This window comes from Armigeres subalbatus, chromosome 1 (genome assembly GCF_024139115.2).
Source record: "Armigeres subalbatus isolate Guangzhou_Male chromosome 1, GZ_Asu_2, whole genome shotgun sequence".
Classification (NCBI taxonomy): Eukaryota; Metazoa; Arthropoda; class Insecta; order Diptera; family Culicidae; genus Armigeres; species Armigeres subalbatus.
This window is the reverse complement of record NC_085139.1, coordinates 54,316,980-54,342,648: the sequence shown is the minus strand read 5'-3', so window position 1 is coordinate 54,342,648 and position 25,669 is coordinate 54,316,980. Positions and strand designations below refer to the sequence as shown.

Genomic DNA, 25,669 nt, shown 5'->3' with positions numbered 1-25,669 from the left:
CTGCAATACGCCTTTTCAGCTCGCGGGTAACATCATTATCGCACGTCACTAATGTTCCAAGATACACAAATTCTTCTACCACTTCAAATTTTTCACCATCCAGCACTATTTCGCTACCACCACCACTAATGAACCCACGTTGATTGCCAGCGACCATGTACTTCGTTTTGCTGGTATTGATCGTGAGTCCAATCCTCGCTGTCTCCCTCTTAAAAGGCGCAAAAGCCTCTTCCACGGCACGGCGATCAATTCCGATAATATCGATATCGTCCGCAAATCCCAGGAGCATATGCGATCTTGTGATAATGGTACCGCTTCTTTGCATACCAGCTCTCCTAATCGCTCCCTCGAGCTCTATATTGAACAGTAGGTTCGAGAGTGCATCACCCTGCTTTAATCCATCTAAGGTAACAAATGACGTCGATATTTCATCCGCAACCCTTACACTTGATTTCGATCCGTCCAACGTTATACGAATCAGCCGTATCAGTTTCGCCGGAAAACCATGTTCAAGCATAATTTGCCATAATTCATTCCGTTTCACTGAATCGTACGCCGCCTTGAAATCAATAAACAGATGATGTGTCTGCAAGTTGTACTCCCGGAATTTATCAAGGATTTGTCTCAGGGTAAACATTTGATCCGTCGTTGACCGGCCCTCACGAAAACCTGCTTGGTATTCGCCGACGAAGGACTCTTCAAGCGGTCTCAATCTGTTGAACAGAATACGGGACATAATTTTGTACGCCGAATTAAGGAGGGTTATTCCTCGGTAATTGGCGCACTCCAGTCTGTGCCCTTTCTTAAAGAGAGGGCAAATGAGGCCGTCCAACCAGCTAGCAGGCATTTCCTCGTCTTCCCATATTTTCGACATAATATGGTGCAGAACTTCATAAAGCTGCTCACTGCCATGTTTGAGAAGTTCAGCCGGGAGTGGGCCTTCCCGCAGCCTTATTGTTTTTCAGCTCTTTGACAGCTTTTTTAATCTCATCTAGTGTAGGTGATTCCACAGCTTGTCTATCGTCGCTAATATTTATTCTGTTTTCCGATGCACCGTCACTTCCTCCATTCAACAAAGTCTCGAAGTGTTGCTTCCACCTGGCAGCCACTTCAGTTTTATCTGTCAGCAAATTCCCTTGTTGGTCGTTGCACATGACGGGAGATGGCGCTGTCTTTCTCCGCACGCCATTGACAGACTCATAAAACCTCCGCATATCGTTCTGCTCCATTTTTCCTGCGCCTCACTAATCACTTGTTCTTCGTACTCTTTTTTCTTCCTGCGGTGGGTTCGTTTTTCGTTATATTTGCATTGCCCGACCCAATAAACGGGTCGAAACGTCGGGCAATGCAAATATAAACCCGTTTGAATATATCAGACTGAAAAAGCCAAAATATTTCACTAATAATTGTATCCAGTGTGTTGATCTGTCCAAGATTGTTGAGACTTCGTGGTTTTACTATTCGTTCTTTTTTTTACATGTCTTGAAAATTATTGATTTTGTTGAAATTTTTTTTAAAATTTGGAAATTTTTGACTTGACTCAACCAACACCCACTGTGCAGACATTAGCAGCATAGGATAGTTACGCTACTCAACAGCAGGTTTACTCAAGGACATGAGAATGAGAGGCCATTGTGGGTGGTGTAATGTAACGGCCAAGACTTTTCGCGCGAACGACCACCATTGCTGAATCGCAATTAGCTTGCAACTTTTGCTAAAGCAAGGCTGGACATTCGTGCACCCATTGGCCAACGTGAGTTTTACATAACATCCTTACACAACAAATATTCTTTCAAAAGTATCGAACTCAATTAGGTATTTACCAACACCTAAGCCGTGCGGTAAGACGCGCGGCTACAAAGCAAGACCATGCTGAGGGTGGCTGGGTTCGATTCCCGGTGTCGTTCTAGGCAATTTTCAGATTGGAAATTGTCACGACTTCCCTGGGCATAAAAGTATCATCGTGTTAGCCTCATGATATACGAATGCAAAAATGGTAACCTGGCTTAGAAACCTCGCAGTAAATTACTGTGGAAGTGCTTAATGAACACTAAGCTGCGAGGCGGCTCTGTCCTAGTGTGGGGATGTAATGCCAATAAGAAGAAGAAGAAGAAGAAGAAGCAATTACAATTCGATATCAAATCTAGTCACCATTGCCATTATTCTAAGGGTTGTGGTTTCACTTCTGGATGTTTTGTTTAAGGCTACATTTGATTTAAAATTAAACCTTTCAGGCCCAAATTGTTCTAAGCGGTATTACCGGAAAAATGACAAAACAAGTTGAAAAAAATTTTTTTGGGGGAGTGCTAGATCATCCAAAATGTCCTTGAGGCCAGAACTCGGCGATCTACAGCCACGATACAAATAGTACGTGATATCAAAGCGTCCACCGCCAGAATCCATCACGTTGCGACAACATTTTCAAAAATAGGAATCAAAGGTATGCATTTCTTAGGCGACTATCTGGCGTTTACTTTTCGTTGCGACTAAAAATAAGCGTAGTAGTACTCTTTTTTAGGAGCGGTACAATACTCAACTATGTTCATAACATATTCGTGAAGATCCAGAGACATGGTCAGACGGTTTTGGGATATTTTGGGTTTTCCAAACCGTCCTTGAATTCAGAACTTGCGATCTACAGCCACTACACTAGCTTTTCTCATCACTAGAAACTTGGTTATGCATTCAAATATATCCATAGCATATTCCAGAAGATCAGGAGACATGAGAAGATGGTTTTGAGATATCCTGGGTCTTGCAAACCGTCCTTGAGTCCAGAACTTGTGATCTACAGCCACGACACTAGCGTTTTCGTCATTTCAAGCAACTATGTTCATAGCATAGATGTGATGAGTATAATTGAATGCACAATGAAGCTTTGAGTGCTGCAAAGATATCTTCTTGCAGCTGAAAGTCTCAAGTCCCGAATTTGTTTTGAATTTTTTCGGGATGATTTCAAGACATTAACTGAAAAGCAGTAATGCTCTGTACTTTGGGAGTTTTCCTTTTTTTATTTGCTTCTCACACAATAAAAGCTAGCTTTTATCATACAATTTAGTACTTGGTCGAAAGCTCATAAATAGATCTATAAGCTAATGGTATTAAAACAGATATTGGTGTTAAAATTACTCCGTGGGCCAAGTACTAACTTGTATGATTATAGCTTATTTTGATTGTGTGAGAAGCAAATGAAGGAAAAAAACATACAAAATACTGAGCACTATTGGAATAGGTAATCATCTGATTTTCATCGGAAAATCCACGGTAAATTATTTGAAATTTCCGGAGGAAGTTTTTTAGAATTACCAAGGGAAATTGTTTGTAATTTCCAAATAAACATGTTTTGACTTTATGAGGGAAACTTATTTTTTTATTTATTTTTTTTTTTCAATAACCCGCCACTATCCTCCACACCAAAGAGCTCACCAGGAGCTCCCTGGTAATGGACGCAACTATCTCAGCTTATTCTGTGCAGCAAAAAAATAACAAATTTATATTTATAAGCTGAGATCAAATAATTATTTATAGCAAGTTTGTATACTAATAGGCGAATCTATGTAATGTCCCAGTGGAATGAAGTTCCGTTTAAGGGACACATTGATTGATATAGCCAAAAGCTAAAATAATGAAATAAAGAAATATATTTTTAAACAAATAATAATAAACTAATAATTTTTATGGGTGTTAATAACAAACAAAAATATTTAATGAATTATTAAATTACTGTAAACAAAAGAACAAATCAAGATTAACATGTTTCTGGTAGCCGATGTGAAAAAAATAAATTAACCAAGAATGTCGTGTAGATTTGATTTCATGAGTTGTTTGACCTGAGATTTAAAATTTTCACGATTGTTGATTTGCTTCAACTGCTCTGGTAAATTGTTGAACAGCTTAGGACCAATAACTGAAATTCTCCTTTGACCAAGTGTTGTGGCTGCTCTACTTAATTGTAGGTTATAAGCACGTCTTGTACTGTATACTGTAGCTGTGAGTAACTGGTGGCATACATATCAATGGTATGGTGGAAACGCGAGTTGTGCAACGTGTCATGTACAAAAACGATCGTTTGTAATTTGCAAATACTGCGAATAGGAAGTATATTATGTAATGTATCAGAATAAAGTAGCAAAGTGGGGAAAAGGAAAGGTTTATTAAATATAGTTTTCAAACACTTGTTTTGTAGAGTTTGGAGCTTTTTAAGCGATGATTTGGATGCATGATCCCAAGTTAGAATTACGTAGCTAATGATGGAGTGAATATGAGCAAAATAGAACTTTAAAAGAATATCACGTGAGACGAAATAACTAACCCTACGTAGTATTCCGCAGAGAGATGAAACTTTTTTTTCAACATATTTTATGTGATCATTCGAACATAATGTGGAATCCAGAATTAAACCTAAATACTTGAATGTTTTTACTTTTTCTATGCAACAAGAGTTGAACGAAACTTGGTTGTGTAGGTCTACCTTTTTACGAAAAGAGTGAAAAATCATGAATTTTGTTTTGGATATGTTTAACGGTAGAAGGTTTGATTCGAAATATTTGGATAAAATGGTCAAGTCATCCGACATGTCATTTACTATTGTATTTGCAACATGGTTTGGGTAGAATAAAGCAGTATCGTCAGCAAAGAGACGCGGAAATCCTTTCAGTTTAAGCCTGCTTATGTCGTTCACATATAAGAGGAATAGAAGAGGGCCTATTTTGCTACCTTGCGGTACACCAACTTTGATGGGTTTAAGGGAACTTTGTGAATCCTCAATAGATACAAACTGTAGTCTATCTTCTAAATAACTTTTTATAACTCGATTTGCAACGCCTCGAATACCATATTTATCTAATTCCCTGAGTAATATTGTATGGTTTAGTGTATCAAACGCCTTACGAGGGTCTAGGAATAGTGCGCCATCTAGTTGTTTACAATCAATTCCTTTTATAATATCATCGAGTAATTCAGAGACTGCCCTGGCTGTACTGCTGCCTTGCCGAAACCGGTATTGGTAATTGTATAACACGTTATTTTGATTCAAAAACGGTAAAATGCGGTTCAAAAGTAATTTTTCTAATATCTTATTGAATATGGAAAGCGTGGAAATGGGACGATAGTTGTTAACATTAAATCTATCTCCTTCTTTAAATATAGGTACAACTCTAGCAATTTTTAAACATGATGGATATGTTCCAGATTCCAAGATTTTGTTGAACGAGTCGGGTAAAATTCTAGAAAATTGTTCTGAATTGTTTTTAATAACATCAACAGTAATTCCATCGGGACCCGGACTTTTATTTCGTTCTAGACTGTTTATTAACAATGTAACTTCGTTAATTGAAGCTGGGCTTAGAAAAATGGAGCTAGATACGTGTTGTAGGTTTGTTAACGCATTCATAGCAGGATCGACATTAATGCTATCAGCAAATTGTTGTCCTATGTTCGAAAAATAATTGTTGAATATTTCACAGGTTTGTTGATTATTGTCAAGTTTAACACCATTTTCGACCAGTGTTATTGTATTATGTTTAGTGGATTTACCAAAAATGTTGTTTATATGTTTCCACAGTTTCGAATGAGAAGTATTACTCAATAGGTTTTCATAATATGTTCTTTTGCATTGTTTTTTTAGTGTGGTCACTTTGACGGATATATGCTTAAGTAATCCTTTGATGTTCTGATCATTGGGGTGCCTCCTAACTCTTTTTATATAGTTATTTTTCAGTTTTATTAAATGCCATAGATTGAAGCTCATCCATGGACAATAGTTATTTTTGACACAGACATTTTTTGTTATAGTTTTTGAGTGTTTCAATAATAATGACTTATAAGTAGATACTATGTTGGACAGACAAGTATTAACATCTTCAATTTCACCAACATTTCCCACGAATATTTTGAAATCAGTGGCAAACTTACGATGGTCCACGATAGTTTTGGTTAGGGTCATTCTTTCTCTTGGCTCGTGTAATGCAATCGATGTAAGTATTATACAGTGATCACTTACGTCATTCATGATTGTATCGTATCGTATATTGATGGTATAATCTATTCGGCAAACAAAATGATCGAAGATGTTCGAGCTGATTGGCCTAGTGGGAATGGTGTTTGTTTGGTGATTCGAGTAAAGATTTGTATTTCACAACCACATTGTTATTTGTGACATTAACAGGTATGTTGATGTCACCAACAAAAAAACAAGGATGATTTCGGTTACTATCAAGACATTTTTCTAATTCATTCATGAAATACCTAGTTTACATCAAATGATGGAGGGCGGTAAAAACCATGCACATTATGTGAATGTCCATTAATTGATAGCTCAACGTGGATATGATGGAATGCGTCGACATGAAAGTTACGCACCACAGAAAATTTAATATTTGTCCTCATATACATGACTAAGCCACCACTTGAAGTTCCTCGGCATGAAAATATAGCAGTAAAGCCTGGAATGTTGTACAATCCAATATTATCGCTTTTTACCCAAGTTTCACCTATAATGATTACATCAATTGATAGTTTACATTGATCGAGTACTTCCAGAACAGTATCAAATTTTGAGAGATCGTTCATCCCTCTAACATTCCATTGAAAAATACGCAGGAAGTTGAATTCGACAACAGAAACTGAATCATTAAAATCGTTCAAGTTGTCATGGGAAAAATTGTTTATGTTATCCATTATTCGTAGCACTTTATTTAAATAACAGTAATGAACAGTAATGAACTTGAGGATATTCTACGAAAATCAACTATATTTTTCTAGATTTCAATTGGCAATTGCTCAGAACTAAACATTCTTCGGAATTTCCACGGGGAAGTTTCCGAACTTTCCTCCAAAATTATTTTAAAAATTTATGGGATATTTTTTAGATTTTTACAACCGTTCAGAGTTTAAACATTTTTTTGTCGATATTTGGAAGAAACTTATTTGTAGTTCTCCGGGAAATTGTTCAAATCATTTGGCTCAATGCCATACAGCCGTATACAACGTTTAGCCGAACTAGTAATTTTGACCAAAAATCCGTTTGCCCTAACAGGCAGAATGTGCCAATCGACTGAAAACGATTGGTTAAACGATCGAACGGTTATTTTCTCAACGGGTAATATGACTGAAAATATCAACTCATTCGGCTAAATTACATTTTTGGCTAAATGACCCATTCTACCAAACGACCAATTCGGCCAAGCAGGGCCAGATTAAGCGGAGTGGGGGCCCGGGGCGTATTTGGGACCCCCAAGTGTACTAAAATGTGTAAGCAACTTGGAAACTTGTACACAAGGTTTTGTGGGAGCCCGGGGACAGAACCCCCCTGGACCCCTCCAAAATCTGGCCTTAGGGTTCGTACACTTATTACGTAAGCAATTTTCCTGGGATTTTCGACCCCAACCCCCCTCCCCCCCATGTAAGATTTTTTTCCATACAAATGATTATATATTTATATGGTGCGAAAGAAAATGACAGACCCCCACCCCCCTCTTCCATAAGTGCTTACGTAATATGTGTACTACCCCTTACTGCCAAATTACCTATATGGTTAAACCATTTTTTTGACCAAAGGATCAGTTTGGGCGAACGACGGCTGTTTTTAGACAAATAGCTTTCTTTGCTAAACAATGATTTGGACAAACGGCATTTTCGGCATGATCTATACGGCTAAACGATTTTTTTGACCAAATGACCTTGCTGAAATACATTTTCGGAACAGCCTTTTTCGTCGTTTGGCAGAAGGTCATTCGGCGAAAAGCCATTTGTTCGAATGCCACTTGACCGAATAACACGTTAAGTTGAAAGTTATCGTGATGAATTCCATTTGGCCGACATGCTTATTATGTCGAAAAAGGTTTGGCTGGACAGTTGGCCGAAGGCGACATACAGTCTAACAGGACATACGGCTGAACTGGTAATTTGGCCGAGAAAGCCGTTGCGCCACAACACACCATTTGATCGTAAAACGCCGTTTGGGAAAAATGCTCATTTTGCAGAAAAAGACTTTTCAAATAAGTGATTTGTCTGAAAATGCCTTTGGTAAAAGACAATTCGAACCAAAGACCATGGTCAAAAATGTCGACTTTTTTGGCCAAATGGTCCTTTCTGCCAAACTATCGCTATTTGTCAACAGCATTTTTGGCTAAATGATCAATTACTCCAAACAATTTCCCGGACAAATGATTTACTGGGTCCACCGAAATTTTCGGCTATTCTTGTATGTATATAGAGGGTGTCTGCAAATTATCCGTACAACAAGACAGGTTTTTAAATATTTTTTGGAATAAATTACAGAACCAGCATGCATTGCATGTTATAATAATAGGACTACATAAACCAAGCTGAATTTGTTCACTTTAAAATGACCCCTGTATACTGAGTTGTACGCCTTCGATCGTGTTGGGAAAAAATCACGATGGCCGCACGTTTCTTTACAGATAATTTTCACACATTTTTGATGATTGTGATATGATTTCAAATATCTCGATAATATTTTCGGTGTTTTGATGGCTGTTGATTTCAAGATAGACTATACCGAATGATAAATTCAATCCAAATCGGGTGAGTAGGAAGGCAATTCCTTTTTGTTCGGAAAACCGAAAAAAAAGCATTCACAAAGAATGTTTTTTTATACATGGAATGACGCTCAGTGTTCTCAGAATATACATCTGTTACAGCCTGCTGAGTTGTTATGCCCATATAGTTACCGATTCAGTCCATTATTGTCTGTTTTTAATTTGGTCGGGGTTCAGCCAAAGTGCACCAAGCGGTTTTTCGACTGACCTGTGATATTTTGTTAAGATAACGGAATTAGTTTCATTTCAATTTAAGCGTACATTTGCAATAGGATATCTTCAATTATGGGATTGAGGGATAACCGATACGATTTGAGACCAACTAAATCTGCTAAACGAAAGTTTGAGCAGAAAAATGGGTAATTTTTTGTTGGCGCTTGGTGTGATTTGGCTGAACCCCGACCATTTGTAGAAGCAAACTAGGGAAGATCAATTAATTACGTAACGCAAAAATTGGGCATTTTCAACCCCCCCCTCCCCCTATGTCACACTTTTTGTATGAAACGTCTAAAAATTTTGTATGGATCGTCACACTTTGGCCAACCCCCCTCCCCCCTCAAAGCGTTACGTAATTTGTGGACGCTCCCCTATCAAAATCTGTACGGATAATTTGCAGACACTCTGTATTAACTTTCTTCTGGAAGGAGATTCTCTATTCATACCGGGGATTCGCGTAAGTGTCTCTGCTTATGGAGCTACCCCAGCCCTTAATACAGGAGTTTGATGAAATACAAACAATAGTATAATCAGATATGGCCAGTGCTATCGGTGTCTTGCTACAATAGATGGTAGTATCATCATCATCATAATGAAATAATTTCGATTGTTTAAAAAAATGAACAAAAAAAATCTCCACTTTTCAAATCAGTCAACCACTGAGAAATAAAAATATTCATTTGCCTTAAGATAAACCGAATTATTTTCATAGCTAACGTAGAACATTCATAGATGCTGTACAAATATAAAGAAATTGAGTCACAATGGATGCCAGTATTTGATAAAATATAAATATTACGAACTGTTACGTTTCCAATTTGAGATACAATCGCCAGAAATTTTCAAATCGTCATCATTCTTTTTTCCTTCCAGGCGATTATACCATCTCTCGGATACTGGGGATCTATTGTATACTGAAAGCCGTAGCCCTGGTGCACTGTACCCTCTACATCCACTACAAACCGTAAGTATGGTCGCTTTTGATTTCTTTCCTTTTCACCTTCACTTCTCATCGTACTGTTCATCCGCAATTTATCAATTCATTCGATCTATTTTTCATCAATTTCTTCAACTGCGAAAAAGAAAATCCATCTCGGCTTTTTTTTTCATTTCCGGTTGGCACATTGCAAACTCATCCTAGCTTTCCACAACGTTTAACAGCTGTAAATTTCCTCTCGACCCACGCAGTCCAACAAAATCGACCATCTCATTAAACCATTTTCCCAGCGCCGAGGAGGATGATGCGGTGCTTGTTATCGCTCGATATGGCTCTCATCCCGGTTCGGATTTGCTTAACTTTTCTCACAATATTTTTCTTTCTTTATTTGCAGAGTCGTCAGCATGGGTGGCTGCTCGCTGGCCATCACCATGATACTCTACATGACCGAGGCCTTGTACTTCCGCTCGACGACGCTTAACTTTTACGTCATCTTTCCGTGCATACTTAATTGTGAGTACGACTATGAGCTTTTTATTTGATATAAAAAAGGTTAGCACATCGTTGCTCGTTGCGATCTCGAGCGAGAACAGCTTTTCGAAAACTAATAGCATTATACCGAACTGCTCTCTATCTGAAATTATATGTTGGTAACTTAATTGTCGATTTCGATGCGAACGAACATACTGCAGCCCAATCTAGGAAACTTCATTTGTTTAATTACCCCCATTATATTTTCCGGTAGAGAACAACTAGTCTGGCCCACTAATCGTTTTTCTACAAAATGGAACGATGCAGCGTGGCCGCAGGCCACATTAGATGCGAATGATACTAAAATTATTATTATTATAAAACTGATATTTAGAGTAAACAAATATTGCTAATGGATTTGAGGATATTATTGATTTTGAAAATATGTTTTTGAACAACTCATCATTCGAGTCAAAAGCCATACGTGTTAGATCCGCAGATGGGGTTTTCATCCAATAAATTATGCAACGGGGAGGGCATATTATTCTCCTTGTAAAAACAATCTACTGAACAAGCTTCACCACATTATGAAGAACCTTTACAGATTTTTCCGACTTCCGTTCGAAGAGTCACCACTCTGCCCCAGTTCTTCTAGGCACGGCTGTAGCTCAGTCAGACTGTTCTCGCCAACGCGATGACATCAACTCATGGCGGCAATGGTCGCCCGAAGGGCATTTGAAATTTATAATCCATATATTTTTTTCTCTCACTCATCCCCACACAAACTGACTGATCTGGTGGGCGGCTCGTGTGGGTCAACCGAAATCCACTCAGATGGTGCACTTGGCGAAAGGGTTCCAGACGAAATAATGTTTCACGCCGTGGCCATTTCCATCTGGAATTGGACCGGATCCAGCTCGGAATTGCCTCGTGCCGTGATATATTTGCTGTGGGCTCGCGTTCATTGGAACATGTTCAAAAGCAATAAATTTTTCGGGGATTTTTTTTCTGCTTCGCCCTTTTTGTAATTTTAACGTTCGAATTTTCAACAGCAATTACGGAGCCATTCAATATGCATTCAGTTAATGAGCAGTTTCGAGTTTCGGCAAAAAGTTTGAACTGCAATCAGGGAAACCGAACAATTATATTCCGTTATGCACAGGTAGTAGTTACGAGAAACAAAGCAAAGAGCATTATCAAACCAAAATGGTCCTAAAGCACTGAAAATTAATAATCCTCTTGTTTTCCCTTCCACCTGTTTTGACTCCTTGTTTTAGTGTTCTTTTCCCTCTGCTTGGATTATTAAACTTGTCCGTCTGCTCTACTGCGAAGCGAAGGAAGCCATTGCTGCAGTAGGCTACGAGAAGCAGCGAAAAGCTGCATTCATTCGTTTTCGGTCTTTTGCGAGAGTAGATGCAAGGCGGGTAGAACTTTTGCACACAAAACTATGCCATTATTATTGCAGTTATTTCAATTTGTGCCATTTCTTACAAGCATTCCTTGTTTCTCTAGGCTTCCTGCGTTTCGCCCACGTTGCCTTTTCCGGTAGGCAGTCGGAGTGATGTGGAAGCAGGGGAGAAAACTCTCCCGACTCAACTTTCTCGTTGATACTGATACTGTACTTCTATTTTATCTGGATGAAGTTGATGGAGAAGCGTGGTCATTTCTGAGTCCAGTATTAAGTGTTTGAATCCATGACCAGAGGAAATACGTAGGGGGACTGGGGATAATATGAACATGCTAAGGAATCGCGTCGTTTTCACAAGGAAAACGTTGTAATATTGGGGAACTGAACCACTTACGTATATCTTAAATAGGAGCACTACGATGGCTTGAAGTCAATTTAGTGAATAACAATCGGATTTGGTGATATTTTTTGCAATGCAAATCAGGATGAAAAAATCTTGATTTATAAATATGCGGGTGAAATGGACATAGTGTGTGGGTAAAACGTTGATCAACGTAGCTGATGAATTGTATGCTTAGGCCATATATTGGTAACTTACAATGATTTCCTAAAAAGCATGTTACATCAATAAAAATCACTTAAAAATGCCATTTGTCTGAACAAAACTCGGAAATTAGAATTTCCTAATGAATACTTGGTGTTTTCGGAGGTAAACAATACAAACTTTTCAAAATAAAATTTCGTTGAAAAAAAAAGGAATGTACTTTGTGGAGTTTGAATACAATGCGTTTCAGCGTGTGTTAATAGATTCTCACATCAGCGTGTCAATCGGCAAGCAGCAAGCCATGACTTTGGCCCTTCCAGTCAGACCTCCGCGGCGTGCACACGCATCTACGCAAAGTCGCTATCATAACTTCGTTCCGGCCATTTGGGGTCACACATTTTGACGATCCTGCCAGTCTATTTTTGGATCCCGTCGCTAATTTTATGAGGTGAGTTGAATTCAAGTGGTTAAATTGTGACGAGTAATATATTTCAGTTTGCAATATCACAAGACGCGTCTCGCAGACCGTCGGAAAATGGTTTGAGGTTTGCTAAATCACAAGAGGCGTCTTGAAGACCGTCGGAAATTGGTTTGTGGTTCGCTAAACCACAAAACGCGTCTCGAAGACTTTCGGAAAATGGTTTGTGGTTTGCTAAATCACAAGACGCGTCTCGAAGACCGTCGGAAAATGGTTTGTGGTTTGCTAAATCACAAGACGCGTCTCGAAGACCGTCGGAAAATGGTTTGTGGTTTGCTAAATCACAAAACGCGTCTCGAAGACCGTTGGAAAATGGTTTGTCGTTTGCTAAATCACAAGACGCGTCTTGAAGACCGTCGGAAATTGGTTTGTGGTTCGCTAAACCACAAAACTCGTCTCGAAGACCGTCGGAAAATGGTTTGTCGTTTGCTAAATCACAAGACGCGTCTCGAAGACCGTCGGAAAATGGTTTGTGGTTTGCTAAATCATGAAACGCGTCTCGAAGACCATCGGAAAATGGTTTGTGGTTTGCTAAATCACAAAACACGTCTCGAAGACCGTCGGAAAATGGTTTGTGGTTTGCTAAGTCACAAGACGCGTCTCGAAGACCGTCGGAAAATGGTTTATGGTTTGCTAAATCACAAGACGCGTCTCGCAGACCGTCGGAAAATGGTGTGTGGTTTGCTAAATCACAAGACGCGTCTCGAAGACCGTCGAAAAATTGTTTGTGGTTTGAAGAACATCACATCCTCGCCTGAAAGACCGTAAGAAATTGGTTTATGGTTCGCAAAATTATAATGCGCGTCTGGAAGATCGGTCGAAATGGTTTGTGGTTTAGATTTGGATTGGATTTAGATTGGATTTGGATTGGATTTGGATTAGATTTGGATTGGATTGGATTTAAATTGGTTTTTGATTAGATTTGGATTGGATTGGATTTGGATTTGGATTGGATTTGGATTCGGATTGGATTGGATTGGAAATTGGATTCAAATTACATTTGGATTGAATTTGCATTGGATTTGATTTGGATTATCATGGATTTTCTTATCTTTACAGCTATACCTCGATTATATGGACTTTTTCGATGCAAAAAAGTCCATATCCAGCTTTCCACGCTCGGTAATGGCGGCTTGTCGGAGTGTAAAAATCAATCGGTTGCTGTACTGTTTGACACTAGCTGGAGGAAAACTCACTGTCGAAAAGACCTTTTTTCCCTTCCCCTCGCTCATGGGCTTTCCTCCAGCTAGTGTCAAACAGTACAGTGACCAATTGATTTTTACACACCGATAAGCCGCCATTACCGAGCGTGGAAAGCTGGATAATCGAATTTTCCATATAATCGAAGCAAATTTTTTTTTTCTCAGAATTTATGTTATACGATGAAAATAAGTCTTAATACACTAAAAAATATCCATTTATTTTCCTGCAGTCCAATTCGCATGTTTTGACCTATTTATGACAACTCAGCAGATGATGAGCTTTTGTAAGAACGTAACCTTTTTCCAGTCGCAAACTTGCACACCATTCTACGATTACGTTAGTGATGGAGAGTTTGCCAGGCTAAAATGTACACAATAATATACTTTTGTAGGAATTCTAACTACAGTGCCTACCTGTTTTAGCAACAAAGCAAACACTGAGTGTACGAGAAGAAAAAAAAATGGGCTATGGGCTCAGAAAATATGGCCAATATGAACGCTTAGAATCAGCCTCTTTTTCTGACACTTATCTTCAACCGATCTGCTTGCAACTTGCAAGTTGCGTTTGATAGGGATTAATTTTTATGAATGTAAATAAAGGATCCTATCCATCTACCAGTGCCAATTGACCCTTCCTGTCAAAAATTGTGGTTCGTTTTATTGTCTCATTTAATTCTTTGACTCGTTGGAGGTCAACTTTTCTACAGAACCCTTAATTTTTTAAACCTGAAACGACTGAAGAAAAATTGACCTAGTTCCAATTCTAAATCGGGCCAAGTGATCCTGCATGAGCGTTTAAGGATCACTCGCTTGCTGAACGGTTAAACAGCAACACTCACATTCCGGATATTCAGTTTCTTTTCCTGCCCTTAAGCATCAGTATAATCCGCAAGCTTGTGGTGAACAAATATGAATGCGGCCGAGGGATATTCGACAACACTTATTTAAATATAAAGACTTCTTGTAGATTTTTCAGTTTTTACAGTTCAAATAATAATCAAGTTCATCAAAAAAGAAATTAGCGCACATTGAAATAAACTCTTCCAGTTTCCTGGACATACTGCTAACAAAATCCGTGGGTCGAATTTGTTGGATGTTAATGCGTCATCTGCCCTTCTACACGTAATTCCATGCCCCAAAAGCAGAAAAAGGTTTAAAGCAAAGATCGAACAGTTAAATACGGCAACCTTATTTCATCACTTGCTTCTCAACTGTCAGACTGACAATTCACTTCTCGTTTTCATATAGCAGAGATTTGTAAGAACGTGGCCGAGGTGCTATTGATTATGCAATATATAAGTACAACGAAATTTCCAACGTGAAAATGGTGAATTAATCCAGTCAGCCGAACATATGATTCAATGTGGGATTTCATATCTAAGTTCGAAAACATGACTTACTGGCCTTTATCTGCCCCAATTTACCCTAATAAATATAGAATCAATGTAAAATATGACATAGAATATTCAATAGCTTTTCAGAAACCCAAATCACGAAAAAAAATTGGGCGAGAAAAATTGTCCATATAATCGAGGGTCCATATAATCGAGGGTCCATATAATCGAGGTATACCTGTATTAGGTTGTTCTTAAATCTTATTAGTAATGAAGTACAACACCGCTTAATTTTGGATTGCATTTGGGTAAGATTTGGAATGTTTTTTTGGAAGAAATTGTCATTGCATTTGGCAAACAAAAGAAGGCCATTGGCTTCGTAAATTTGTTGTTCTCTAATCATCCAACGAAAGTATGAATCACTTTTTATCTTTCGCGACGCACAGTTTGAGAACCCACACTCTGAATCATTGTTTTGGTATTAAAACCATGATGTTGAGTATGTGCAGTTTCCAATAGAGTTAACCGGTTACTCAATTGCAACCGATGTTCACCTTCGTCTTATTTAAATAACCCAGGAGAAAAACAAGCATTGCATCCTATGCTAGAAGATTTTTTTGCGTTTTAAATGAGAGAAGAAGGGAAATGTGGAGTTTGAGTAAAATGCCTTCAGTGTGTGTTAATAGATTCGCACACCTTGCCCATTCCAATTGGCTTGCTGGTGTGTGCCGAGCGAAAAGAACCGTTACTGTACGCCAGCAGCGAGAAAAAAGAAGCCCAAGACGAGGTAAAGGATAATTTTCATTAGTCGCTATCGTACGGATTTGGAGGCCCTTCAGCCGAAGGGCGTTGATACAGTCCACATTCCTAACCGAGCCAACTGGGTGGCTCATTCCAGGCATCCTTTAGAGGGAAGGTGTCGCTGTCGAGGTTAAGATACCGACAGTTTCCCCGTCAAGCATTCGTGATCGGACACAATTCAACCCGTACACAATCTTTGGATAGACTACACACTTATTTTTTGACGTAGGACTTACGTCTCTCTTTACTATACCGGGTGTCATTCCAAAATATTCAAATCGACCGCGTTACGCTGTGTTGAAAGATTTTAAACGTTAATAGCGTTCGTCTCAATGGACGAATTTCCGCGGTAAGCCCCTTAATCGACAGATTTCAAGTATGCCTTTCATGTCCATGCTTGATAAGACCCGAAAAACTTGTTTCAATAGGCATGAAACTGTTTTCAATGAAAAACATTGAAATCAAGGGAACCTATAAATATGGGTACCGCATAATTCTTGCATCATTCCATTACAACGTTCTCATTGGTGCAGACACCAGCGAATAAGCAGCCGCTGGGTCTGCCGAGAAGCCATAAAATAGCGCAACGCGATTTTTTCCTTTCATTCTGACCGGGACAAGCGAAGCAACCGCATCATCGATTGAACAGCACTCACACCTTTTAGCAGGGAATGAAGTCTGCACCGACCGCTTTTTCGGCTCGACACCATCGAAGCCACCATCATCAGCCAAAACCTAGCCAGTACAGCAGCAGTCCACCCTACAGACCCGACAAAGCAGCAATGCTGAGCAGATACCGGCAGCAGCAGCAGAGTCGAGCCGAGACCGGCCGGCATCGGTGATGAGCCGAGACAGGCTGAAGAAAAGCCACATGATGCAGCATGTATGTCCAAAAAACAAACGGTTCTTCAGAGAGCCAATAATAGAGATCAATATCAAAGCTTTCGATACCCTTCGGGATAGAAATTGTACTTGGGTGCCAAATCCAAAATTTTATGCGTAATTTTCATAAATAGCGTTAAAACTAACAGTGGACGAAGGACTTCGCTTGACCATGCCTAAAAAAACATAAGATGTCCAAATCTTTCACATAATATTTGGATATTTGGATTTAAAAAAAACACCGATAACAGTTCAAACATTAATAAACTATCAATCGATTTTTCATCAAATGTTGGATTTTTTGGCATTGATCAAGAAATATCTAGATAAACATTGATATGAAAATGCTAATATCATCTTCCAAACTTGGACGTACATGTTCATGATAGCATTAGAGGCGAAAGTATAGAATTGATAGTTCCGTTAGGATACGGTAGGCATGAAGAATGTTTTTATAGAAGTCGATTTGAAAGCGAGCGGAGGGCAATATTTGTGATGGCACATATCACGACCTTCCTTCTGCCAAGCTCCCGTATGAAGGGAGGAAAGAATATCAGTGTGGAAGCTGATACTATCGCCTCTAATGCTATCATGAACATGTACGTCCAAGTTTGGAAGATGATATTAGCATTTTCATATCATTGTAAATCGTTTAACTTCACGTAGAAGTAACACACACAAAATCATTAATTTAGTGTAGATTATAGATAGTAGAATCTATAGATGAGCGAAAGCATGGCTGAGTCGATTTTTTTGCCCGTGCACACGCGCCTATGACGTCACAGCCCTTAACGTTTCCATTGAAATCGTGACGTCATGCTCGTTTGGAGACACGTTTGACAGTTCGTTTGGAGACAGAGGATTTATCTTCGCTCATCTATATATTCCACTATCTATAGTGTAGATAAACATTGTTTGATACTGACCGTACACAAAGCGAACGTGACTGAATGATCGTCCCATGTTACCAATTCTAAATCTTATCACCCGAAATCCCATGTCCGGGTGTTTCCTTCCATCTTCCATTACATTCCATTACAATTACAATTACGAATTACAAAAAAACAATGTTGTCTCAGAAAAGAACACGTACTTCTCATCTGAACTGCAATTCTAAGCTCGCTTGCCCGGCTTATTGGCCTGTATCAAGCGAAAAGTCCCGTTAGGAAATAGGCGCCAGCAGCGAGCAACAAGCGTAAAAAAGAAGAAGCCCTTCTCGAACGCGTGGATGATGATGACGCTTTGGCTGACAAAGAAGCGGGATACAAGACACTGGCTGATTGGCCTAAAGAGGCTGCACTCATAACAAAGAGATGAAGTGTCAAAATTGGAACAGCGCATTTGCTGTCAAATCGGTTGTTCCAATCGAGCACAAGGTTGTTAAAGGTAGGAGTATTGCGTCTCTTTGTTTTTCCAGGCTCGTTAGATTGGCCCACCAATTGGGAAGCAGAGAAGATTCAAAATAAGGTATAAAAGAAAAGTGCATTCGCTCGCAGAGCATTCAGTCTTTTTTATACCACCACTAGAAATTCGCGGTTATTTGAAAAGATCGTTTTCTTACTTTTTGCACTTAGCCGAAGCAAACAGCCTTTTTCAAGGCTCTGAGAGTTAAAAATAATGTTCTCCTTCAGTCGCTATCGCACGGATTAGGAGGCCCTACATCCCCTGCTGGGCCAACTTGTGGCTTATTTCAGGAAGTCCTTCAGTGGGAAGGTTGCTACTGTCGAGGTTAATATTCCGAGACCGGACAGATACTTCCTGAATTGTTTTTGATGATTCTTGTTCGAGGTAGATTTGATTTCTGTGTCGGTTTGATGAGAAGATTTTGCCAAGGAATGGTATGCAACGCCGATTATTTATCCAAAATAGTTGATGTGAGAAATTTGAACATATTATGTATCTTAAAGGTATGGTCAAGTCAAGTCCTACGTCCACTTAGCGGTTATGTCACAGACATTACCCACTGTTCGTTTTTTACCGGGATCTCAGCAAAATGTTGAACTTTTACCGAGATTCGCACAGCCGTGCCCCAGCAAACAAATCAGCAAAAAAATTTATTTTTGATGTGATGGGATACGACTTTACAGTCTCAAAATTGTTCAAACAATAATGTTTTAAATGCCCGTCGTTTCGAATGTGTTTGGCAGCCTTCTTCTGGGGGAAATCACCGGAAGCCTCCTTTCAAGAGGCCCGGAAGCCTCCTTTCAAGAGGCCAGGAAGCCTCATTTCAAGAGGCCCGGAAGCCTCCTTTCAAGAGGCCTGGAAGCCTCCTTTCAAGAGGCCCGGAAGCCTCCTTTCAAGAGGCCCGGAAGCCTCCTTTCAAGACGCCCGGAAGCCTCCTTTCAAGAGGCCCGGAAGCCTCCTTTCAAGACGCCCGGAAGCCTCCTTTCAAGAGGCCCGGAAGCCTCCTTTCAAGAGGCCCGGAAGCCTCCTTTCAAGAGGCCCGGAAGCCTCCTTTCAAGAGGCCCGGAAGCCTCCTTTCAAGAGGCCCGGAAGCCTCCTTTCAAGAGGCCCTGAAGCCTCCTTTCAAGAGGCCCGGAAGCCTCCTTTCAAGAGGCCCGGAAGCCTCCTTTCAAGAGGCCCGGAAGCCTCCTTTCAAGAGGCCAGAAGCCTCCTTTCAAGAGGCCTGGAAGCCTCCTTTCAAGAGGCCCGGAAGCCTCCTTTCAAGAGGCCCGGAAGCCTCCTTTCAAGAGGCCCGGAAGCCTCCTTTCAAGAGGCCCGGAAGCCTCCTTTCAAGAGGCCCGGAAGCCTCCTTTCAAGAGGCCCGGAAGCCTCCTTTCAAGAGGCCCGGAAGCCTCCTTTCAAGAGGCCAGGAAGGCTCCTTTCAGGAGGCCCAGGCCCTCCTTTCAAGAGGCGGAGCCTCCTTTCCAGAGGCCCGGAAGCCTCCTTTCAAGAGGCCCGGAAGCCTCCTTTCAAGAGGCCCGGAAGCCTCCTTTCAAGAGGCCCGGAAGCCTCCTTTCAAGAGGCCCGGAAGCCTCCTTTCAAGAGGCCCGGAAGCCTCCTTTCAAGAGGCCCGGAAGCCTCCTTTCAAGAGGCCCGGAAGCCTCCTTTCAAGAGGCCCGGAAGCCTCCTTTCAAGAGGCCCGGAAGCCTCCTTTCAAGAGGCCCGGAAGCCTCCTTTCAAGAGGCTCCGAAGCCTCCTTTCCAGGGGCCCGGAAGGCTTCTTTTAAGGGGCCCGGGAGGCCTCCTTTCAAGGGGCCCGAAGGCCTCCTTTCAAGAGGCCGGAAAGCCTCCTTTCAAGAGGCCCGGAAGCCTCCTTTCAAGAGGCCAGAAGCCTCCTTTCAAGAGGCCCGGAAGCCTCCTTTCAAGAGGCCAGAAGCCTCCTTTCAAGAGGCCAGAAGCCTCCTTTCAAGAGGCCCGGAAGCCTCCTTTCAAGAGGCCCGGAAGCCTCCTTTCAAGAGGCCCGAAGCCTCCTTTCAAGAGGCCCGGAAGCCTCCTTTCAAGAGGCCCGGAAGCCTCCTTTCAAGAGGCCAGGAAGCCTCCTTTCAAGAGGCCAGAAGCCTCCTTTCAAGAGGCCCGGAAGCCTCCTTTCAAGAGGCCCGGAAGCCTCCTTTCAAGAGGCCCGGAAGCCTCCTTTCAAGAGGCCAGGAAGCCTCCTTTCAAGAGGCCAGGAAGCCTCCTCTCAAGAGGCCCGGAAGCCCCCTTTCAAGAGGCCAGGAAGCCGCCGTTCACGAGCCCAGGAAGCCTCCTTTCAATAGGCCCGGAAGCCTCCTTTCAAGAGGCCCGGAAGCCTCCTTTCAAGAGGCCCGGAAGCCTCCTTTCAAGAGGCCCGAAGCCTCCTTTCAAGAGGCCCGAAGCCTCCTTTCAAGAGGCCCGGAAGCCTCCTTTCAAGAGGCCCGGAAGCCTCCTTTCAAGAGGCCAGGAAGCCTCCTTTCAAGAGGCCAGGAAGCCTCCTTTCAAGAGGCCCGAAGCCTCCTTTCAAGAGGCCCGGAAGCCTCCTTTCAAGAGGCCAGGAAGCCTCCTTTCGAGAGGCCCGGAAGCCTCCTTTCAAGAGGCCCGGAAGCCTCCTTTCAAGAGGCCCGGAAGCCTCCTTTCAAGAGGCCAGGAAGCCTCCTTTCAAGAAGCCCGGAAGCCTCCTTTCAAGAGGCCCGGAAGCCTCCTTTCAAGAGGCCCGGAAGCCTCCTTTCAAGAGGCCCGGGCCTCCTTTCAAGAGGCCCGAAGCCTCCTTTCAAGAGGCTCAGGAAGCCTCCTTTCAAGAGGCCCGGAAGCCTCCTTTCAAGAGGCTCAGAAGCCTCCTTTCAAGAGGCCTGGAAGCCTCCTTTCAAGAGGCTCAGAAGCCTCCTTTCAAGAGGCTCGGAAGCCTCCTTTCAAGAGGCTGGAAGCCTCCTTTCAAGAGGCTCAGAAGCCTCCTTTCAAGAGGCCTGGAAGCCTCCTTTCAAGAGGCTCAGGAAGCCTCCTTCAAGAGGCCTGGAAGCCTCCTTTCAAGAGGCTCAGAAGCCTCCTTTCAAGAGGCTCGGAAGCCTCCCTTTCAAGAGGCTTGGAAGCTTCCTTTCAAGAGGATCGAAAGCCTCCTTTCAAGAGGCTCAGAAGCCTCCTTTCAAGAGGCTCAGAAGCCTCCTTTCAAGAGGCTCAGAAGCCTCCTTTCAAGAGGCTCGGAAGCCTCCTTTCAAGAGGCCCGGAAGCCTCCTTTCAAGAGGCCCGGAAGCCTCCTTTCAAGAGGCCCGGAAGCCTCCTTTCAAGAGGCCCGGAAGCCTCTCTTCAAGGGCCTCGAAATTATTTTCCCAAGAGGCTTGGAAACATACTTTCAAGCGGCTCAGAGGCTTCCTTTCAAGATGTTTAGAAGCCTATTTTTTAATAGCCCGAAAACAGCTTTTCAAGAGGCGTGGAATCCTACTTTAAAGGCGATTGGAAGCCTCTAATAGCCAAAAAAGTTCGTAGGAAGCTTGATGTATGAACTTAATTTGAATTGAGAAGCTTCACGGAAAATGAAATTTCAGGCAAATTTATGGCGAGCCATGAATTCCGTTAGTTTTCAGGTCTATTTCCCATATATCTTATGAGTTACGCTTATTTTCATTAACAGTTAAAAAAGTTAGTTTTATAGTTTATAGAAGCTTATAGCTGTTATACCGTTTATTTATATTTTCTGCACATTTGAACCACGGATGAATCACGAGATTCAAATATTTTTCAATTGTTTTGGTGTATGAATGCTTCATTTTGTCTGCGGATCAATCTACTTTGCAAATACGGCGCCTTCCTTTACAGCCTCAACATAATGATTTAATTTTATTGAAAAAAATTAAACATGAATAGAACCTGCTTGAAAACCAGCGACCTTGTTCTATTTTGCCTCAAACTCAAACAAGAATAGTGTTCGAAAATTTGAAACTACTGATTTCACTCTTAGCCCTTCCTCTGTCTAACCCAAACAGAAAATGATGGGTTTTCATAGATCGAGTTTAGTATTTATACTATCCTGGAATCCGGCCTTTTAAAAGAGCCAGCTAGGCCAACGGGATGTTTCTTGACTATTTGGCCACGAATGAACCTGTGTGGCTATATTGATTGAGCAAGTTAGTGATAACGGCTTTGCGTGCTTTAGTGGAGCGTCTGCCTCACAAATTGTGATGTCCATTTGCCTCGCCTGGTAGGTCCAGGTTTGTTTCTGGAAACGGGACATCACGACCGAATGAAACATGTTGCCTTCAGCTATCATTTTTATTTTTTTTTCTGTTTGATCCTTAGAAGTGGGGTGATGGCAATAAATAAATTGAAATTCGTATATTTTTTATCAGTATACGAAAATGCAAAATGCTAAACGTAAAAAAGCATTAAAACTGCGGATTTTATCAAACAAATATTGGTATTCTACAACACGCTTGAGTAATATTCCTTTTGCTGTCGCAAAGCTATTCTAAATTAATAAAAAAGTTGCGTTTTTTCTTCTCATTCCTATATCTAGCAATGACCCTCGTAGGGTTACTCTACATTCCTCGAAGGCTGCGGTTGTGGGAGCAACGAGGCGACAACGACGACGAGAACTCCCAGCTTCTGAAACAGATGGGTGGTTACAAGAAGCGATCCCGGGCACAGAAAAACAAAACTCCTTGAATTTTCTTTGGGATGGTTTAATGAACCACCAACACTTCGACCATCCCCGCGCAGCAGGTAACTTCTAGTTCTTTCATCACAATGCAACAACTTTATCATACAAGGAACGTTTGAAACTAGTCAACTATTTTTACTACTCTTTTAGATATAGAAATTGAGAAAAAAAATCTTATAAAAGACACACGTCTAAAGCGATAAGCAAATTAATTGGATTGCAAAAAAAACAACAACAAACACAATGTGAACATGAAAAGCTTTAATACATTTATAGAGGGTAAAGACATCAACAAATTAACCAATTGAAACCAATTAAGAGTAATTACTTAAATCAATTTGTAGGGTAACCAAATAGCTATGCAATGAAATCAATTAAAAGCGGATAAAAATGAGATAAACGTTCAGTTGCACTCGATTGAACGATTATAAAAAAATTAAATAAATGAAGCGATGATGGGGACATTAATAAATTATCATTATTTTAGTAAATCACATCAAAAGCGCGCTTTTGCACTATCGAGTCTGAAGCACAGTCCAATCGGAATGCATTAAACGATAACGCAGTAGATATAAATTTATCGAAATCAAAAACAAATCCCCCGGCACACATTGAATTTATGCTCCCACGGTACATATTGTAGAGATGATAGTGAAACAGAAAAACCAATATCCCACCCCACCCCTTTTCGGATCCCCTTTTAGAGAGTCCATCCCACACAAAAAATGTCATACCCGTTTACCCGACTCTTGGAAAGAATATACAAATCAACATTTTTTTAAAACCTTCTTCGCTTCAGAGGCCTCATAAGCAATTGAATGCAGTATTGGAATGCGGAGTGTCACACAAAAAGGAAACGTTCAATTCGTTCTAGATTAGGACAGACTCAAAAGAAGGAGAGTCGTAAGTTAGAAAAGAAAAGCAAAGTTATTGTGTCGATTTCAGTTTGATTGATAGTTTGAAATAAATTGAATAGCATAAGTTGGTTAGGAACTATAACTTGTTTATGCCAATTTGTTATCGCATATAACGATGCAAATATCTATTCATTGCATTTTACCCGTAGAGCAATAGAAGAACAATAGTTTCTAGATGAATGCCAAAGCAGATACAATTTGATGCATTTTGATATATGACTATTTTCCGAACAAACAATTTGATAACGAATCAATTATTTTGACAACACTGACTATTTTGACAGTAAATGAACTGCCTGTGAAACGTGCTCTAGAGAAGAGGTGGAACCTCTCCGCATTTAGGAGAACGCCTCAATATTAATATGACTGTGCATTTGGTTCAGACATTGCGTTCTGCTCCTCTTTTCATGTAATTCAAATGTTTTTTTTCAAACAATCGTATTAAGTTTTAGTTTTTTTTATGAAGTGAAATTTTCTTTGGGCAAAATTGTTAGGAATTCCCATCATTTGTAAAATTCCTTTCATTTTTTGCCTAAGGAAGCTCTTCTGAATTTTTCACCAAAACTATGGTTGAAATTTCAGTAGTTCGAAATGATGCACATTTCCTTGAAGTTACAGAAGTTTACCGTAAAAAGCAAGTTAAACAATCGTTTTCGTTTACCGTTTGTGGCATCTAATGGAATTTTGTATTATATCTGTCAATATTTCTTGTGTTGTCAAATTCGTTGATAGATATTAATTGTTTAATATAATAAGAAATGTTAAGGACACTCCTCACGGAATCCAAATTTAAAAGTACTCGCGTTTTCAAGGGCATACTGCTCAATAAGGAAGCAACTCACAACTCACTGTCATTTTTATTGATTTAGTTTTGCTGCGTCGCAGCATGCGTGAAATAATAAAAATGACAGTTGTGCGTTACTTTCGTTCAAGTGGTGTGCCCTTGAAAAGTACTTTAATATTTGGATTCCGTGCAACTTAATACACCACTTAATACGGAAGTAACGTCGCATCGCAGCAAGCGTGAAATAATATAAATGCCAGTTGTGCGTTACTTCCGTATCGAGTGGGGTGCCCTTAAAAACGCGAGTACTTTTAAATTTGGATCCCGTGGGAAGTGTTCTTAGATCACGGTATAGTAACATTACAAGCAAACAAGCAGTACGATTAAACCGATAGAATTTGATTCCGAAAAATGATAAATTTATTAATATGCATTGTTTGTTGAGTTTCTGAAACGTCGTTGTTGAGTGTTTTTATTAGTTAGTTAGTGGCTCCGTATCACGTACAGTGTAAATTTAATTAAAAATTAGTTATTTAACGGAATGAAATTTAGAACTTTAAATATCAGTAGGAATAGGACATCACTTGCATAAAATTACACAAGACATAAATCTTATAGTGAACAAATTAGGTCACGACGAGATGCAATTTAAAACGCTTGCAAGAAGATACACATAGGATAAATCTTTTACAGTAACAACATCAAAGCACGGACGATGATGATCATTTGATACACATAGATTACTTGATGATAAAAAAAAACATTTGCGATTGATAGATAAATAATGGGGCGCGAATAAGTTTTGTCTGAATGGTCTATGGTGACAATCCTTGTGTACTTTTATTATCATCTATTCAGACTAAGGCCGGAGTGGTCTCTGCAGTACTAAGGCCGGAGTGGTCTCGTCTCCACTCAGCTCGATTCATTGCAGCATGCTGCACGGCGCCAACCATGCAGTCTACGGAGGTCTGCGGATTGTCTTCCACTTGATCATTCCACCTTGCTTACTGCGCATCTCGTCTTCTTGTGCCCACCAGATCGTTGTCAAGAACCATTTTCACCGGGTTATTGTCCGATATTCTGGCT

The 25,669-nt window shown here is 40.6% G+C and overlaps 1 protein-coding gene across 3 annotated transcripts in view; it reads left to right on the top strand.

Moving 5' to 3' along the window:
• The window catches only part of LOC134225693 (uncharacterized), a 116,184-nt gene extending 90,822 nt beyond the window's left edge, over positions 1-25,362 (top strand). For all 3 annotated transcript variants that reach the window (XM_062705983.1, XM_062705993.1, XM_062706000.1), the window contains 3 exons: positions 9,651-9,741; positions 10,109-10,227; positions 22,739-25,362. In XM_062705983.1, the coding sequence (XP_062561967.1) occupies positions 9,651-9,741; positions 10,109-10,227; positions 22,739-22,887 (359 nt within the window). In that variant the 3' untranslated portion in view covers positions 22,888-25,362. The remainder of the gene's footprint in view (positions 1-9,650; positions 9,742-10,108; positions 10,228-22,738) is intronic.
• The last annotated feature ends 307 nt before the right edge of the window (positions 25,363-25,669 follow it).